Genomic DNA, 19221 nt, shown 5'->3' with positions numbered 1-19221 from the left:
TTTTATTTAACGTGAATAAATGGGAAATCTCTTTGCTTGAGGAGTGAGCTGAGCTGAAGTTGGAGCAGAGCGGAGTGAGTGGGAGTGAGTACCGCACAGCACAGACAGACAGGCAGGCAGACAGGTAGGCAGACAGACAGTCAGGCAGACAGTCAGGCAGACAGACAGACAGTCAGGCAGGCATGATGGAAATGAATTATTTGATGTATAGAATTTTAATCCCATCTGTAGATTATAAGGATTATTAGAGCTTTTCTCAAGTGACATTTAAGTTATTTTCAGATCCCATTGATTAAATGCCTTTGATATGAGCATGTCAATGTGAGCAGTGTGTTTTGGGCTGACAAGTGGTGAGAAGACGTTCCACAGTCCCCAGGGCTGTTTAAATACTTCATCTGTCATCTAGTTGAGATGATACAGTTGAAGAGATAATAACAAAGCAGAGCTAAGTGACATATAAAGTGATGGTGTACGTCATCTTGCTGTTTGTCAGCTTTTGTTCAAATAACCGACATGTTACACTCTATAAGTGATGAATTGTCATAACAACAACTAAAATATATTAGCGTACAATAACAATTTCTAGTGTTACCTTGTAGGGCAATATATGTGGTACATTTTCCCAATATCAAGATGCCAAAGTATCACATATTGTTGTTGTGATCAATGACTAACTAACTTTTGTTTCTCTTCCCTGTCTCTCCAGGTAAGCCAAGTCAAGCCAGTATTGGTCTGTAACACTGTCTGTCTCTTCTATTAGTGCTGAACACAAGTGAAATAAACGTGTGTATGTGTGTGCTCTCTGTCGATTGCCACAGGTTTAGTCCCTACGAGTGGTATAACCCCCACCCCTGCAACCCCGACTCAGATGTAGTGGAAAACAATTTCACCCTGCTAAATAGTTTCTGGTTCGGAGTTGGAGCTCTCATGCAGCAAGGTAGACGCCTCTGCCTGCCCCCCGTTAGCACACATCCCACTATTTTCCTGGGGGTACAAACTTGCTCTTAACCAGGCCCACGACCATGCATGGGGGCCTCTGTGCATGTAGCTGGAAGCAGACTGACTGACTGGTTTGGTTGCGTCTGTCTGTCCACAGTGTGGTGTGGATTGGCTGGGTGGGATCTTGAGATTAAGAATGATGAGCGTGATTGGTTGGTTGATTGATTGACTGATTGGTGAATGAGGATAGGAGAGCCAGGTGTTTTCCTCCCTGTTCCTGCATGATCTCCCACCCTCTCCTATCTCCCATCTACTGTACCCCTCCTCTGTCCCCACCCCACCTGCCTCCCTCCCTTCCCCACAGGTTCCAGAACAGGTAAGTCCTATCCCCCATGTGCCAGAAGGTAAAGAGCTAGGTGCAGAGAGAGAATGAGAAGGAGAGTTAAAACAGTGTGCTGTCTCTTAGCCTGCCTCAGTCTGGTTTTGTTTCCTTCTGCCAAAGCGATGCCATATCTTCTCAACTAGTGTCTGCGTCTTTAGATTGAGAAAAGCAAAACAAAACAAAAGGAACTGCGGTCGGGCATCACATTAAATGAAATGGAAGGATTTCATTTAGACTTGTAATATCGACTGAGACTGCATGCCAAGACGAGATATGTTGCATTTTGTAATACATACTTGAAAGTTATGTTAGTTAAGGAAGCGTAGCGATGATAACAGTAAGGTCTGCAGCATGGTTAAAACAGCCTGGGTCTGCACTGCATTTGATCTGGACCATGGAATGGAACATAGAGGGGACTGACTTTCCTCAGTGAAGATCTGCCCAGATATGATTCTGACATTTTCTTTTTAAATCATTTTTTTCCTGGCCGTTGTTGATGGCTGGTTGCATGCAATGAATTAGCATGCAAGCCTTAATTTAAATGAAGTTGACTGAGTGATTATTTTGCAGGTATAATAATTTGTATACTGTGATTTGTAAGAGTAAGTTTTAAGAAAATATTACAAATGGAAATTGACAAAATGTTACGGTTAGAACTCTTGGGACTCTTATCCACCTTGTGCAGGTGGGTATAATGAAGTTACCCATTTGGGTAGGTTTTTGCACTCTGTATTAGTTTTAGGCAATTCTACATATTGCACAGGTTAAAGATGCATCATGGCTTGAGAAATGTTATCTTCTGTATGGGCCATATTAAATGTGTAATGGATATTCTAGAGCTTGCTGGAATGTTTTCATAAGCGTGTCAAGGGTCTGTCAGGGTATCTGATGTAGTAAAGTATGCTGTAGAATATACTGTACCTGTCAATGTAACGGTGTTTAGTCCTGTAGTTGAGAAGATGTGGCTGTAGGGCAGAAGGGTTTTGGGGGACGAGACTGAGACAGAGGAGCACACTGTGCCTGCCTGCATGGCGTCTCTGTGACGACCACGCTGGCCTACAATGTAGAGAGGCTCCCCTGCTCCCGCGGCTTGGCCCCGCCCCCAGAAAACTGTGGGATGTGCAGTTTGGACATGACGTTACCTTGGGTACATGACAGTCAGCCCCAACCAGATTCAGTTGCTTTGGCTCTGACGCGCTCCACTCCCGGGCGGTCGGTCGGTATGTCACATAGTATTGATTGGCCTCAACGGGGTAAGGTCTCTGAGCTGGTATACAGTGTTGTTCCACTGAACACAAAGCTGTCTCTGTTTTTCCTGGTCATGTCATGTGTCTTGCTACTGTGTCTTTTCTGAGTTTGTTTTCATATCGTTTGTCTTTTTTTCCTAATTTGAGTGCTTTGACCAATGAGCAGTGTGGGCTGCAAGGCATCCTGGGTAATGATGGTGTGGCTGTTGAATCATGTTACACTGTGTGCCTGGCTGGTGGGGGGCGTGGTGGTGGGAGTGAGGAGAATCAGGGAGTGAGAGGAGATATGGGAAGAGACATGTGAGAGTGGGGGGTGAGAGGATGTGAGGGTGGATGTGCGGAGCGGGTTGACTGCAGTGTGTCTCTCTTTGTTCCCCTCCACAGTGCTCTCTCTCTCTCTCGCTCTTTCTCTCTCTCTATCTCTCTCTATTTCTCTTTCTCTCTCTCTCTCTCTGGTGGACAGGGCTTTGGGCATGAATTCAGATGTTACTGGACGAGGCTGTCAGGTCTCTGCTCTCTCACTATATTTCTCCCTGAGTGACGGCTCACTGCCCGGACTGGGAGAAAGTTATAAGAGGCACTGCAGAGGCAGAGTGAGATGAGTGGGAGATTGAGTCTCACCTAAGGAGAGAAGTGGAGTTCTTATCCTCCTATCTTTCACACAGTTCATTGCCTTAGAGTGAATGTGCGAGATCGCAGCTTTAAATTGCCTTGAACTACTAGAGGAGAATGATCTTCTCACTGCCCAGTCAGACCTCAATCAACGCCCACAGAGGAAGACCTCACTCCACCCACTCACACAGGCCCCTCCTCAAGAACACACTAAGTTCTGAATAGCATATAGCCTGGAAACTAACCATCTACATGCAGACATTTTGAGTCAGATGTGATTTCAGATGAAGCACCTCAAAAGAAGAGAAGCTTTGATGTGTCAACAGTTTGCTCCAGTGTGAGTGAATGTTAAAATAATATGCAGCCAGAGCACACAGTAAAAGCCTGATTCAAACTGCCACCATGTGGCCGGATGCGCATCACAGGCTCAAACATGCAATGCCGCCCTAGATGCCCAGGGGGTGTGTGCGTGTGTATGTGCGTGTGTGCCTGCGTCGAGTGTGTGTGCATGTGCGTGTTGTCTGTGACCCGGCGGGATGCCGAGGTCTGGGCTGGCCCTGGTCCTCTGGTGGTTGTTGCTGGGTCTCTCCTCTTGGCTCCAGGACCCTGCCGGGGCTGACCCCTCTCTCTGCTCCTCTCCTCTCGTCCCCGACCAGGCTCTGAGTTAATGCCCAAAGCCCTGTCCACCAGGATCGTAGGAGGCATCTGGTGGTTCTTCACCCTGATAATCATCTCCTCTTACACGGCCAACCTGGCTGCCTTCCTCACTGTGGAGAGGATGGAGTCGCCCATCGACTCAGCTGACGACCTGGCCAAGCAGACCAGGATAGAGTATGGAGTGGTGGAGGAGGGATCCACCATGACCTTCTTCAAGGTGGGTCACATAGGGCATGGAACCATACTGTCCATCTATCAGTCTATTCATCTATCAGCCAGTCCATCAAGCAATTGTGCATCTACTGTACGAGGATACATCAACCAGCCGACCAAATCACACGGTGTTGCACCACTAAAGGATACATGGTTAGAGAATACTTGGAGGCAATTGTAAATGCATTTCAGATGTAATGACATGTAAGGAAAAAGACAAATGAATTGGTAAATAAAATGTTGAAGAGCTCACATGAATCTGCAGAACTCTAGTTCAACTGTAAAGCCATAAATAGCTGTTATTAAGTCCAAAGTAAATCTGTGACAGCTAGAAATTCCCATGACAATAGAATGGAGTGTTCCGGAATAAAGATTTGAACATATAACCATTAGTTGGGTTACAGCTGTATTTTGTGCTGCCTGTGAAATTGGCTGCAGCAACAAGGACCGAGTAGGTATGGTATATGGCCAATATACCATGGCTAAAGGCTGTTCTTAACAGGATGCTATGCGGAGTGCTTAGTGCCTGGATACAGCCCTTAGTCGTGGTATATTAGCCATATATCGCACATCCTTATTGCTAATATAAACTATTTACCAACGTAATTATAACAGTAAAAATAAATGTTTTGTCATGCCCGTGGTGTACTGTCTGATATACCACGGCTTTCAGCCAATCAGCATTCAGGACTCAAACCACCTAGTTTATAATAAAGTATAGCCTTTCTATGTGTTCATTCTCTCCTCTCCTCTCCTCTCCTCTCCTCTCCTCTCCTCTCCTCTCCTCTCCTCTCCTCTCCTCTCCTCTCCAATCCCCTCAGTGGTTGATCATGTGGAATCACTGCAGCGTATCAAGGGTATCTTATTAAGCCAGCAGTGTTTTAGGGTATTCTACAGTATTCTCACAAGATCTCCCTGCTGTGTCTCTCTGATTATTCTGCACTGTTTGTCTCTCGTATCGTATCCCCACCGCCGCGATGCACGGACAGCTCTATGCCAGATGGAGGGAAAATCTGTCTCTCTCAGACTGCTGCAATGGATCTTTATGGCTTCTGGTGTTTCTTTATTTTCACACTTCATTTTTATCAGCTCTGTGTGTGTGGTGTGTGAACACATTCTCAAAAAACACATGCATACTCTCTCTCTCTCTTTAACAGATATACACATATGTGTGCACGCAAACACACACACATACGCACACACCAATTCATTACTGTAGATAATATGGCACGGTGATAGCAACGCTTTAAATAGTATTTTTACCATTCCATAAACAAATGACTGAAAACAACAGTTGGCATGAGGGAGCACATACAGTCTGTTCTGGTGAAGAATGTTACTTATGCTAACATCCCATTGCAACAACTACAAAGAAAAATGTAATTAAAAAAGGATTAAATAAAGCAAAGTATTGTTCAAATCAAATTGTATTTGTCACATGCGCCAAATACAACAGTAAGTATTTTACAATAAGGTGTACACCTGTTGTATTCGGCGCATGTGAACAATTCAATTTGATTTGAACAATACTTTGGTTTGCTTGAATCATTTTTGTTTGTTGCCAACACGGTCATCAGAAGGATTCAATCCACAGGTCTAGAGGATCCAACTGAAGTACCATTTCTCTGAAAGACATGGTTCTATTGTCCCTTCCTAGACCGAGGTTACTGATGGATGGATGGATGGATGGATGGATGTTTTGACCAAAATGATTGAGAGTCCTCATCAATTCCGCGTTGTTTTCCGTACTGTAGACATTCAGACAGGCATCGGATTTCCTTATTACTTAAAAAAAATATATTTTTAAAGATTTTCTTTTCTTTTATCAACAATACAAAACATACACATACAAATGACAACATCATACAAACATCAACTACATCATCCCTACCCAGACCCACTAGCACACAACCCCCATCTCCATCAACTACATCACCCCTACCCAGACCCACTAGCACACACCACCCATCTCCATCAACTGCATCACCCCTACCCAGACCCACTAGCACACATCCCCCATCTCCATCAACTACATCACCCCTACCCAGACCCACTAGCACACACCCCCATCTCCATCAACTACATCACCCCTACCCAGACCCACTAGCACACATCCCCCATCTCCATCAACTACATCACCCCTACCCAGACCCACTAGCACACACCCCCCATCTCCATCAACTACATCACCCCTACCCAGACCCACTAGCACACAACCCCCATCTCCATCAACTACATCACCCCTACCCAGACCCACTAACACACACCCCCCATCTCCATCAACTGCATCACCCCTACCCAGACCCACTAGCACACATCCCCATCTCCATCAACTACATCACCCCTACCCAGACCCACTAGCACACACCCCCCATCTCCATCAACTACATCACCCCTACCCAGACCCACTAACACACACCCCCCATCTCCATCAACTACATCACCCCTACCCAGACCCACTAGCACACACCCCCATCTCCATCAACTACATCACCCCTACCCAGACCCACTAGCACACATCCCCATCTCCATCAACTACATCACCCCTACCCAGACCCACTAGCACACACCCCCCATCTCCATCAACTACATCACCCCTACCCAGACCCACTAACACACACCCTCCATCTCCATCAACTACATCACCCCTACCCAGACCCACTAGCACACCCCTCATCTCCATTAACTAGTTTTCCATGTGGAACAATTTATCAGTGAATTCTGAAAAACTATCCAAGGATAAAGTTGTGTTTTTGGTAAGTGGTATTGGTTCTTCTAAAATATGTTTCATTTTCTTCCATGTTGTTTTAGCATTCTTAACTTGGAAGTTGTTGATGTTCTTAGCTTTATCCTTTGAAAATAGACACGTAAAACAATTTTGGGGATGAGCACAAGCATCTTCAATATGTACCCACTGTTCCTCTTTAGTGCATTTAACTATATGTCACAAGTAAAAGCCTTGGGTAGCGAGTTGATACAATTCCAAGTCTGGAAGATTAAAACCACCATCAGACTTAAGAAGATGTAAAACTTTCCTTTTTATTCTATGAATGTATTTGCCCGTATAAAGTATTTTTATGACCATGTATACTTTTTTACTCGGTGGAGTAATTGGTATTACCGAAAAACGCTTTGGCAGCGGTGCCTGTAACATTTATGTGAAGATTATCCCATTTAATTAGATCTGCTTTCATACTGTTGAGTAGTGGAATAAAGTTCTTAAATCTTTGCATATTTGTAATTTGTTTTCACTTATTAGGCGTCCTAAGTTTTCATATTTTTTTGTGGTCCAGTTCTAATGGATTGCCATTTAGTTTTTTTGCATGTTCATTTTATATCCTTTCAAAGGGGGCATTGAGTTTTCAATATTAACCAGGTACACTACATGACCAAAAATATGTGGACACCTGCTTGTCGAACATCTCATTCCAAAATCATGGCCATTAATGTTTTTGTTGGTCCCCTTTGCTGCTATAACAGCCTCCACTCTTCTGGGAAGGCTTTCCACTAGATGTTGTAACATGGCTGCGGGGACAAGAGCCACAAGAGCATTAGTGAGGTTGGGCACTGAATTTGGGCAATTAGGCCTGGCTCGCAGACTGCGTTCCAATTCATCACAAAGTTGTTTGATGGGGTTTGGGTCTGGGCTCTGTGCAGGCCAGTCAAGTTCTTCCACACCAATCTCGACAAACCATTTCTGAATGGACCTTGTTTTGTGCACGGGGGCATTGTCATGCTGAAACAGGAAAGGGCCTAACCCAAACTGTTGCCACAAAGTTAGATGAATGCCATTGTATGCTGTGGCTTTAAGATTTCCCTTCACTGGACCTAAGGGCCTCTCCCGAACCATGAAAAACAGCCCCAGACCATTATTCCCCCTGCACCAAACTTTACAGTTAGCACTACTGTATGCATTGAGACAGGTAGCGTTCTCCTGGCATCCGCCAAACCTACTGTAGATTCGTCTGTCATACTGCCAGATGGTTAAGTGTGATTCATCACTCCAGAGAATAAGTTTCCACTGTTTCAATGGCGGCGAGCTTTACACCACTCCAGCCGACGCTTGGCATTGCGCATGGTGATCTTAGGCTTGTGTGCAGCTGCTCGGCCACGGAAACCCATTTCTTGAAGCTCCCGACGAACACTTCTTGTGCTGACGTTGCTTCCAGAGGTAGTTTGGAACTCGGTAGATCCGATGGCAATGCTCCAGATCCTCCGATGATAGTCACGGCTCCTCCGATATCAGCTTTGATCGCGTAGATGGAAATGTCTCCTTTTTCCTCGTCTTCCGGTAGGGACAATATTCTCATATTATTTTGTCACAATCTGTTTTCTAGCTGATCCAGTTCATCTTCTAAAGTTTGCACCTTTGTTTCCAGAAGGCCAATTTTGTTGTCTTGTTCGTCCACATGGCCGCCCTGACACGATAGACTCTACTTTCGTTTCAAGCAAATCTGCGTTTTAAACAACAGATTGTAACAGTTTGTTTGTTTCGGTGAGCATTTAGAGCATTTTAGCTATGTTTTCCTGGATATCCTTCAGCTGTTTGTTGCTCACATTTGCATCTCCATGTTGTTCTTTGTCTTTTACTCGAAGGGAAGCCATGGCTTGTTGGGTTTGAGTCTCTGCGTCGCTTTACTCACAGATTGGTTCGCTGTTGTGTAGAACTGACCGCTCTCTCTCTGCTTGTGGATATATTGATCTAACGATTTTAGAAACTTAATTTAATTGTCTGGCTTCTACATAGTTGTCTGGCATGTATTCACGGTTTTGACGGTACAAAACCGAGCTGCTATCTCCCCATGCGTCCTATCGGTACACGCATGCGAGTCCTTATTACTTTTCAACAACAGGAAAAAAATGTCATCCCTGCCGTTTGAGTAATTATTGACTCAGATTTGTTCTGGAAAAATACACGGCTAATGGTGGCTGATTATGAAAATGCCAGCATAGGGTAACTCTCTGAAGTGTCCGAAATAGACATCTCTCCCTCCTCTTTTCTCCTTTTCCAGCCACTCAATTCTATCCATCCTCGACAGACTCCCTTTACAATAACACTGAATTATTCAAAAAGCACACACCACTGTGTATCTCTTATTACCTAACATATCACGTCCTATTAAGGACCCTGGCAATGCTATTATTTCACCTCGCTTATGTAATCCCTACGCCGGTGGAATCCTAGCACCTCAGCAAGGAAGTAGGCCCCTGGCGTCGCCACGGCGATGAGGAGCATGATTGTTCACGCTCCTCAGCCCCACAGGCCTGTGCTGTATAGTATGCTGCTACATTCCTTCAGTTCAGCAGGATTCCCCTACTGTATCATCACAACAATTATACTGTAATTCACCTTCCACAATCTATCCTCACAATTCAGCTAATTTGAACCCAGGTTGATTTCCTGTCAGACTTTTTTCTCCCATGCTTCTTCTTGCACAACACTTTTTGATTCCAGGGACAACCCTTTTTGGTTCCATGTAGAACATTTTGGTTCCAGGTAGAACCCTTTTGAGTTCCATATAGAACCCATTCCACAGAGGGTTCTACATGGAACCAAAAAGGTTCTACCTGGAACCAAAAAAGGGTTCTTCGAAGGGTTCTCCTATGGGGACAGCCAAATAACCCTTTTAGGCTCTAGATAGCGCACTTTTTTTTCTAAGAGTGTTTGGAATGTGTAAAAAAAGACTAGAGTTGGATGATTAAGCCTCTACTTCACACTGTTTTCCTCTGGTTTAAATGTAGTCTCTGATACTTGCCTCCAGTCCAGAGGGTGATGCCCTATCTAGGCTTCAGTCTAACCACTGCCTGTCAGGATGGCCTGGCTCTCTGGGTTATGCTAGCCCACAACTCCCAGAACCCTGACTGAGATGAGACACATCCCTGTTCTCTCTTGTGTTTGTTCCCTCCATAGTACAGTTCATCTTTGCTTTGAAGCATCCTGGTATCTGTCACATACGTCCCAGCCAGCCCCATCACATCAAAAGCATTGTGATTTAGCTAGCAGAGAGGCAGATTGGGTTCTGTGGCTCTTCTCCTGGCTAGTGTGTGTGTGTGTGTGTGTGTGTGTGTGTGTGTGTGTGTGTGTGTGTGTGTGTGTGTGTGTGTGTGTGTGTGTGTGTGTGTGTGTGTGTGTGTGTGTGTGTGTGTGTGTATATTTTAGGCTCTACCCGTTCACTAGCCTCTCCGCTCCATGCAGACATCTAACCCATCTGCAGTGGGTTTTGTTGCTGAGCAAAGCACAGCCAGTCTTACCTGAACTCCCTCTGCCCTTCAATGCTTTTTGCCCCTCTGTTTGTGGAACCGTCTCTCTTTTTTCAATCTCTCTCTATTTAACAACCCTGAAACTGGCGTCATCGGTTTTTGAAATTTGTTGTGTGGAGGTATTGCAGTATTAGATTAAATCTATGTCCAGCTATCCCATTCCTCTAACCTTGCCTCCTCTCTGCATATTTCTCTCTCTCCTTCCCTTGCTCTCTCTCTTCCCCTCTCTCAATTTTTTTTTATTTCTTTCACTTTCTTTCTCTTTCATAAAAAGTATCAGTTATAATTTTTTCTCTCACTCTTTCTCTCTCCATTCTATCATTCTAGAGTATTGATGTTGAGGACGATTGTCGCTGAGCCCTTCAGGACTCTCTAGTAGTCAGCAGTGAGTTTATTGGTACTATAATACAGACAGTACTCAATCAATCAATCAATCAATCAATTTTATTTTATATAGCCCTTCGTACATCAGCTAATATCTCGAAGTGCTGTACAGAAACCCAGCCTAAAACCCCAAACAGCTAGTAATGCAGGTGTAGAAGCACGGTGGCTAGGAAAAACTCCCTAGAAAGGCCAAAACCTAGGAAGAAACCTAGAGAGGAACCAGGCTATGAGGGGTGGCCAGTCCTCTTCTGGCTGTGCCGGGTGGAGATTATAACAGAACTATGCCAAGATGTTCAAAAATGTTCATAAGTGACAAGCATGGTCAAATAATAATCATGAATAATTTTCAGTTGGCTTTTCATAGCTGATCATTAAGAGTTGAAAACAACAGGTCTGGGACAGGTGGCGGTTCCATAACCGCAGGCAGAACAGCTGAAACTGGAATAGCAGCAAGGCCAGGCGGACTGGGGACAGCAAGGAGTCACCACGGCCGGTAGTCCCGACGTATGGTCCTAGGGCTCAGGTCCTCCGAGAGAAAGAGAGAAGGAGAAAATTAGAGAGAGCCAAGATTTTCAAAATGTTCATAAATGACAAGCATGGTCAAATAATAATCAGGAATAAATCTCAGTTGGCTTTTCATAGCCGATCATTAAGAGTTGAAAACAGCAGGTCTGGGACAGGTAGGGGTTTCGTAACCGCAGGCAGAACAGTTGAAACTGGAATAGCAGCAAGGCCGGGCGGACTGGGGACAGCAAGGTGTCAGCATGCCCGGTAGTCCTGACGTATGGTCCTAGGGCTCAGGTTCTCAGAGAGAAAGATAGAACGAGAGAATTAGAGAGAGCATACTTAAATTCACACAGGACACTGGATAAGACAGGAGAAGTACTCCAGGTATAACCAACTGACCCCAGCCCCCCGACACATAAACTACTGCAGCATAAATACTGGAGGCTGAGACAGGAGCGGTCAGGAGACACTGTGGCCCCATCCGAAGAAACCCCCGGACAGGGCCAAACAGGAAGGATATAACCCCACCCACTCTGCCAAAGCACAGCCCCCACACCACTAGAGGGATATCCTCAACCACCAACTTACAATCCTGAGACAAGGCCGAGTATAGCCCACAAAGGTCTCCACCACAGCACACCAAGGGGGGGGCGCCAACCCAGACAGGAAGTTCACGTCAGTAACTCAACCCACTCAAGTGACGCACCCCTCCTAGGGACGGCATGAAAGAGCACCAGCAAGCCAGTGACTCAGCCCCAGTAACAGGGTTAGAGGCAGAGAATCCCAGTGGAGAGAGGGGAACCGGCCCTGGAGAGACAGCAAGGGTGGTTCGTTGCTCCAGAGCCTTTCCGTTCACCTTCACACTCCTGGGCCAGACTACACTCAATCATATGACCCACTGAAGAGATAAGTCTTCAGTAAAGACTTAAAGGTTGAGACCGAGTCTGCTTCTCTCACATGGGTAGGCAGACCATTCCATAAAAATGGAGCTCTATAGGAGAAAGCTCTAAAGGAGAAAGCCTCCAGCTGTTTGCTTAGAAATTCTAGGGACAATTAGGAGGCCTGTGTCTTGTGACCGTAGCGTACGTGTAGGTATGTACGGCAGGACCAAATCGGAAAGATAGGTAGGAGCAAGCCCATGTAATGCTTTGTAGGTTAGCAGGAACACCTTGAAATCAGCCCTTGCCTTAACACGAAGCCAGTGTAGGGAGGCTAGCACTGGAATAATATGATCACATTTTTTGGTTCTAGTCAGGATTCTAGCAGCCGTATTTAGCACTAACTGAAGTTTATTTAGTGCTTTATCCGGGTAGCTGGAAAGTAGAGCATTGCAGTAGTCTAACCTAGAAGTAACAAAAGCATTGATTAATTTTTCTGCGTCATTTTTGGACAAAGTTTCTGATTTTTGTAATGTTACGTAGATGGAAAAAAAGCTGTCCTTGAAACAGTCTTGATATCTTCGTCAAAAGAGAGATCAGGGTCCAGAGTAACGCCGAGGTCCTTCACAGTTTAATTTGAGACGACTGTACAACCATCAAGATTAATTGTCAGATTCAACAGAAGATCTCTTTGTTTCTTGGGACCTAGAACAGGCATCTCTGTTTTGTCCGAGTTTGAACAAGCATCTAGAACAAGCATCTCTGTTTTGTCAGAGAAAGTTTGCAGCCATCCACTTCCTTATGTCTGAAACACAGGCTTCTAGCGAGGGCAATTTTGGGGCTTCACCATGTTTCATTGAAATGTACAGCTGTGTGTCATCCGTATAGCAGTGAAAGTTAACATTTTGTTTTCGAATGACATCCCCAAGAGGTAAAATATATAGTGAAAACAATAGTGGTCCTAAAATGGAACCTTGAGGAACACCGACATTTACAGTTGATTTGTCAGAGGACAAACCATTCACAGAGACAAACTGATATCTTTCCGACAGATAAGATCTAACCAGGCCAGAACTTGTCCGTGTAGACCAATTTGGGTTTCCAATCTCTCCAAAAGAATGTGGTGGAACACCTATGTGAGAATGCTATTCATTGACTACAGCTCAGCGTTCAACACCATAGTACCCTCAAAGCTCATCATAAATAAATAAATAAATAACTAAGCTAAGGAACCTGGGACTAAACACCTCCCTCTGCAACTGGATCCTGGACTTCCTGACGGGTCGCCCCCAGGTGGTGAGGGTAGGTAGCAACACATCTGTCATACTGATCTTTAACACTGGAGCTCCCCAGGGGTGCGTGCTCAGTCCACTCCTGTACTCCCTGGTCACCCACGACTGCATGGCCAGGCACGAGTCCAACACCATCATTAAGTTTGCAGGCGACACAACAGTGGTAGGCCTGATCACCGACAACGACGAGACAGCCTATAGGGAGGAGGTAAGAGACCTGGCCGGGTGGTGCCAGAATAACAACCTATCCCTCAACGTAACCAAGACTAAGGAGATGATTGTGGACTACAGGAAAAGGAGCACCGAGCACGTCCCCATTCTCATTGACGCGGCTGTGGTGGAGCAGGTTGAGAGCTTAAAATTCCTTGGTGTCCACATCACCAACAAACTAGAATGGTCCAAACACACCAAGACAGTCGTGAAGAGGGCACGACAAAGCCTATTCCCCCTCAGGAAATGTAAAAGATTTGGCATGGGTCCTGAGATCCTCAAAAGGTTCTACAGCTGCAACATCGAGATAATCCTGACCGGTTGCATCACTGCCTGGTACGGCAATTGCTCGGCCTCTGACCGCAAGGCACTTCAGAGGGTAGTGCGAACAGCCCAATACATCACTGGGGCAAATCTGCCTGCCATCCAGGACCTCTACACCAGGCGGTGTCAGAGGAAGGCCCTAAAAATGTTCTAAGACCCCAGCCACCCCAGTCATAGACTGTTCTCTCTACTACCGCATGGCAAGCGGTACCGGAGTGCCAAGGCTAGGACAAAAAGGCTTCTCAACAGTTTTTACCCCCAAGCCATAAGAATCCTGAACAGGTAATCAAATGGCTACCCGTACTATTTGCATTGTGTGCCCCCCCCCCCCCCCCCCAACCCCTCTTTTACGCTGCTGCTACTCTCTGTCTATCTTATATGCATAGTCACTTTAACCATACATCCATGTACATACTACCTCAATTGGCCCGACCAACCAGTGCTCCCGCACATTGGCTAACTGGGCTATCTGCATTGTGCCCCACCTCCCGCCAACCCCTCCTTTTACGCTACTGCTACTCTCTGTTCGTCATATATGCATATGTTACACCCCTGAAAAAGGGGGGAAAGAATCACAATTGTGATACGGAATGTTTACTCATTGAACTTTTAGTGCAAACATTTTACATAAGTAACACATTTTACAGAATAACAGATCTACAGGAAATAGATAGTTTTGTAGGGTACAAGGCTTATTCAAGTCACAACAGTATACACTGTAATTCACTGAAACAAATACTATTTTCAATATAACTGTCAAGCACAAAGCTTTAACTCAGTAAACCATAACTCAATTTATCAACAGGCAATAAAGTGTTTGAAAAACCATTATACACATAACACCGCAAAATATCTTATTAACAACGCACCTGTTCATTCACAATCGACATAAAATGGCAGCTACGTAGCAGTACCTAGCAGTACGAAGATAGCTGCAACCGAGCAGGGCTCATATTACTCTCTGCAAACTTAACTAACTTCCTCAATATGTTACTAAGACAAACCTTAAACACTCTTGACATGTTAGCGAGTTATTACATTTAAATTACTATTTTTTTATCATCAATAACGTACCTGAAAAAGGGGGGAAAGAATCACAATTGTGATACGGAATGTTTACTCATTGAACTTTTAGTGCAATGAGAAAAAGACCGCGAATTCTCCGTGAACTTGAGTGGAGACCAGAGCAATCGATCATAGATTAAGAGCATTTAGTAGATCACAGATTAACACTTTTACCCACGACAACATAAAGTAATCAAGATAACGTTTACACACTCCTCTCACAATTCGTACCCTTTGTATGCTTGATGGATTTTAACACAATTATATAAATGTAATCAATCTATCAACTACTACTGAATGCATGATCTTCTTAACCTTAGATGTTTTAAGATCCTCACATACTTTGAATTTAATAATACTTTTTAATGTATAACAGTCTATTAGTATTTCCTTTAAACTGTCACACATAGTCACTTTAACCATACCTACATGTACATACTACCTCAATAAGCTTGACTAACCGGTGTCTGTCTAAAGCCTTGCTACTCTTATTTTCAAATGTATTTTTACTGTTTTATTTCTTTACCTACCTACCTACCTACACACACACACACACACACACAGACACACACACACACACACACACACACACACACACACACACACACACACACACACACACACACACACACACACACACACACACACACACACACACACACACACCCACACACATACATTTTTCCCCGCACTATTGGTTAGAGCCTGTAAGTAAGCCTTTCACTGTAAGGTCTACACCTGTTGTATTCGGCGCACGTGACAAATAAACTTTGATTTGATTTGATCGATGGTATCAAAAGCAGCACTAAGGTCTAGGAGCATGAGGACAGATGCACAGCCTCGGTCTGACACCATTAAAAGGTAATTTACCACCTTCACAAGTGCAGTCTCAGTGCTATGATGGGGTCGAAACCAGACTGAAGCATTTCGTATACATTGTTTGTCTTCAGGAAGGCAGTGAGTTGCAGCGCAACAGCTTTTTCTAAAATGTTTGAGAGGAATGGAAGATTCAATATAGTCCAATAGTTTTTTAAATATTTTCTGGGTCATGGTTTGGCTTTTTCAAGAGAGGCTTTATTACTGCCACTTTTAGTGAGTTTGGTACACATCCGGTGGACAGAGAGCCGTTTAGAGAGCCGTTTATTATGTTCGACATAGGAGGGCCAAGCACAGGAAGCAGCTCTTTCAGTACTTTAGTTGGAACTGTGACTGTGACTGTGATCCTGACCAAACTATCCTCCAGTACAGACTGTGATCCTGACCAAGCTATCCTCCAGTACAGACAGTGATCCTGACCAAGCTATCCTCCAGTACAGACTGTGATCCTGACCAAACTATCCTCCAGTACAGACAGTAATCCTGACCAAGCTATCCTCCAGTACAGACAGTGATCCTGACCAAGCTATCCTCCAGTACAGACAGTGATCCTGACCAAGCTATCCTCCAGTACAGACAGTATTCCTGACCAAGCTATCCTCCAGTAAAGACAGTGATCCTGACCAAGCTATCCTCCAGTACAGACTATGATCCTGACCAAGATATCCTCCAGTACAGACAGTGATCCTGACCAAGCTATCCTCCAGTACAGACAGTGATCCTGACCAAGCTATCCTCCAGTACAGACAGTGATCCTGACCAAGCTATCCTCCAGTACAGACAGTGATCCTGACCAAACTATCCTCCAGTACAGACTGTGATCCTGACCAAGCTATCCTCCAGTACAGACAGTGATCCTGACCAAACTATCCTCCAGTACAGACAGTGATCCTGACCAAGCTATCCTCCAGTACAGACAGTGATCCCGACCAAAATATCCTCCAGTACAGACTGTGATCCTGACCAAGTGATCCTCCAGTACAGACAGTAATCCTGACCAAGCTATCCTCCAGTACAGACAGTGATCCCGACCAAAATATCCTCCAGTACAGACTGTGATCCTGACCAAGTGATCCTCCAGTACAGACAGTAATCCTGACCAAGCTATCCTCCAGTTTAGACAGTAATCCTGACCAAAATATCCTCCAGTACAGACTGTGATCCTGACCAAGTGATCCTCCAGTACAGACTGTGATCCTGACCAAAATATCCTCCAGTACAGACTGTGGTTTTGACCAAGCTATTCCACAGTACCGACAGTCGTTCTGATCAAGCTATCCTCCAGTACAAACTATAGTTCTGATCAAGCTATCCTACACCACAGACAGTCGTTCTGATAAAGCTATCCTACAGTACAGGCAGTCGTTCTGACCAAGCTATCCTACAGTATGGGCAGTCGTTCTGACCAAGCTATCCTACAGTACAGGCAGTCGTTCTGACCAAGCTATCCTACAGTATGGGCAGTCGTTCTGACCAAGCTATTCTACACTACAGACAGTCGTTCTGATCAACCTATCCTACACTACAGACAGTCGTTCTGATAAAGCTATCCTACAGAAACGACAGTCGTTCTGATCAAGATATCTTACAATATAGACAGTCGTTCTGAACACGATATCCTACACTACAGACAGTCGTTCTGACCAAGCTATCCTACAGTATAGACAGTCGTTCTGACCAAGCAATCCTACAGTATAGACAGTCGTTCTGACCAAGCAATCCTACAGTATAGACAGTCGTTCTGACCAAGCAATCCTACAGTATAGACAGTCGTTCTGACCAAGCTATCCTACAGTATAGACAGTCGTTCTGACCAAGCAATCCTACAGTATAGACAGTCGTTCTGACCAAGCTATCCTACAGTATAGACAGTCGTTCTGACCATGCCCTCCTATAGTATAGACAATCGTTCTGACCAAGCTGTCCTATAGTATAGACAGTGATCCTCACCATGCTCTCATATAGTATAGACAGTGATCCTGACCATGCTCTCATATAGTAGAGACAGTGATCCTCACCATGCTCTCCTCCAGTACAGACAGTAATCCTGACCAAACTATCCTCCAGTACAGACAGTGATCCTGACCAAACTATCCTCCAGTACAGACAGTGATCCTGACCAAGCTATCCTCCAGTACAGACAGTGATCCTCACCATGCTCTCATATAGTATAGACAGTGATCCTGACAATGCTCTCCTATAGTATAGACAGTGATCCTGACAATGCTCTCCTATAGTATAGACAGTAAACCTGAGAATGCTCTCCTATAGTATAGACAGTGATCCTGACAATGCTCTTCTATAGTATAGACAGTGATCCTCACCATTCTCTCCTATAGTATAGACAGTGATCCTGGCCATGCTCTTCTATAGTATAGACAGTGATCCTGACAATGCTCTCCTATAGTATAGACAGTGATCCTGACAATGCTCTCCTATAGTATAGACAGTGATCCTGACAATGCTCTCCTATAGTATAGACGGTGATCCTGACAATATCCTGACAATGCTCTCCTATAGGATAGACGGTGATCCTCACCATGCTCTTCTATAGTATAGACAGTGATCCTGACAATGCTCTCCTATAGTATAGACAGTGATCCTGACAATGCTCTCCTATAGTATAGACGGTGATCCTGACAATGCTCTCCTATAGTATAGACAGTGATCCTGACAATGCTCTCCTATAGTATAGACGGTGATCCTGACAATGCTCTCCTATAGTATAGACGGTGATCCTGGCCATGCTCTTCTATAGTATAGACAGTGATCCTCACCATGCTCTCCTGTAGTATAGACAGTGATCCTCACCATGCTCTTCTATAGTATAGACAGTGATCCTCACCATTCTCTCCTATAGTATAGACAGTGATCCTCACCATTCTCTCCTATAGTATAGACAGTGATCCTCACCATTCTCTCCGATAGTATAGACAGTGATCCTCAACATTCTCTCCGATAGTATAGACAGTGATCCTCAACATTCTCTCCTATAGTATAGACAGTGATCCTCACCATTCTCTCCTATAGTATAGACAGTGATCCTGAAAATGCCCTCCTATAGTATAGACATTGATCCTCACCATGCTCTCCTATTGTACAGACAGTGATCCTCACCATTCTCTCCTATAGTATAGACAGTGATCCTGACCATGCTCTTCTATAGTATAGACAGTGATCCTGACCATTCTCTCCTATAGTATAGACAGTGATCCTGACCATGCTCTTCTATAGTATAGACAGTGATCCTGACCATGCTCTCCTATAGTATAGACAGTGATCCTCACCATGCTCTCCTATAGTATAGACAGTGATCCTCACCATGATCTCCTATAGTATAGACAGTGATCCTGACCATGCTCTCCTATAGTATA

The 19221-nt window shown here is 44.6% G+C and overlaps 1 protein-coding gene across 1 annotated transcript in view; it reads left to right on the top strand.

Moving 5' to 3' along the window:
* The window catches only part of LOC129857328 (glutamate receptor ionotropic, kainate 2-like), a gene marked incomplete in the record, with an annotated part of 311711 nt that overhangs the window by 184768 nt on the left and 107722 nt on the right, over positions 1–19221 (top strand). The window contains 2 exon segments of the mRNA XM_055925459.1: positions 819–937; positions 3837–4054. Of these exon segments, the coding sequence (XP_055781434.1) occupies positions 819–937; positions 3837–4054 (337 nt within the window).

Source organism: Salvelinus fontinalis, chromosome 6 (assembly GCF_029448725.1).
Source record: "Salvelinus fontinalis isolate EN_2023a chromosome 6, ASM2944872v1, whole genome shotgun sequence".
NCBI classification, from domain to species: domain Eukaryota; kingdom Metazoa; phylum Chordata; class Actinopteri; order Salmoniformes; family Salmonidae; genus Salvelinus; species Salvelinus fontinalis.
The sequence above is the reverse complement of the archived record's forward strand: the minus strand, read 5'-3'. Positions and strand labels throughout refer to the sequence as shown.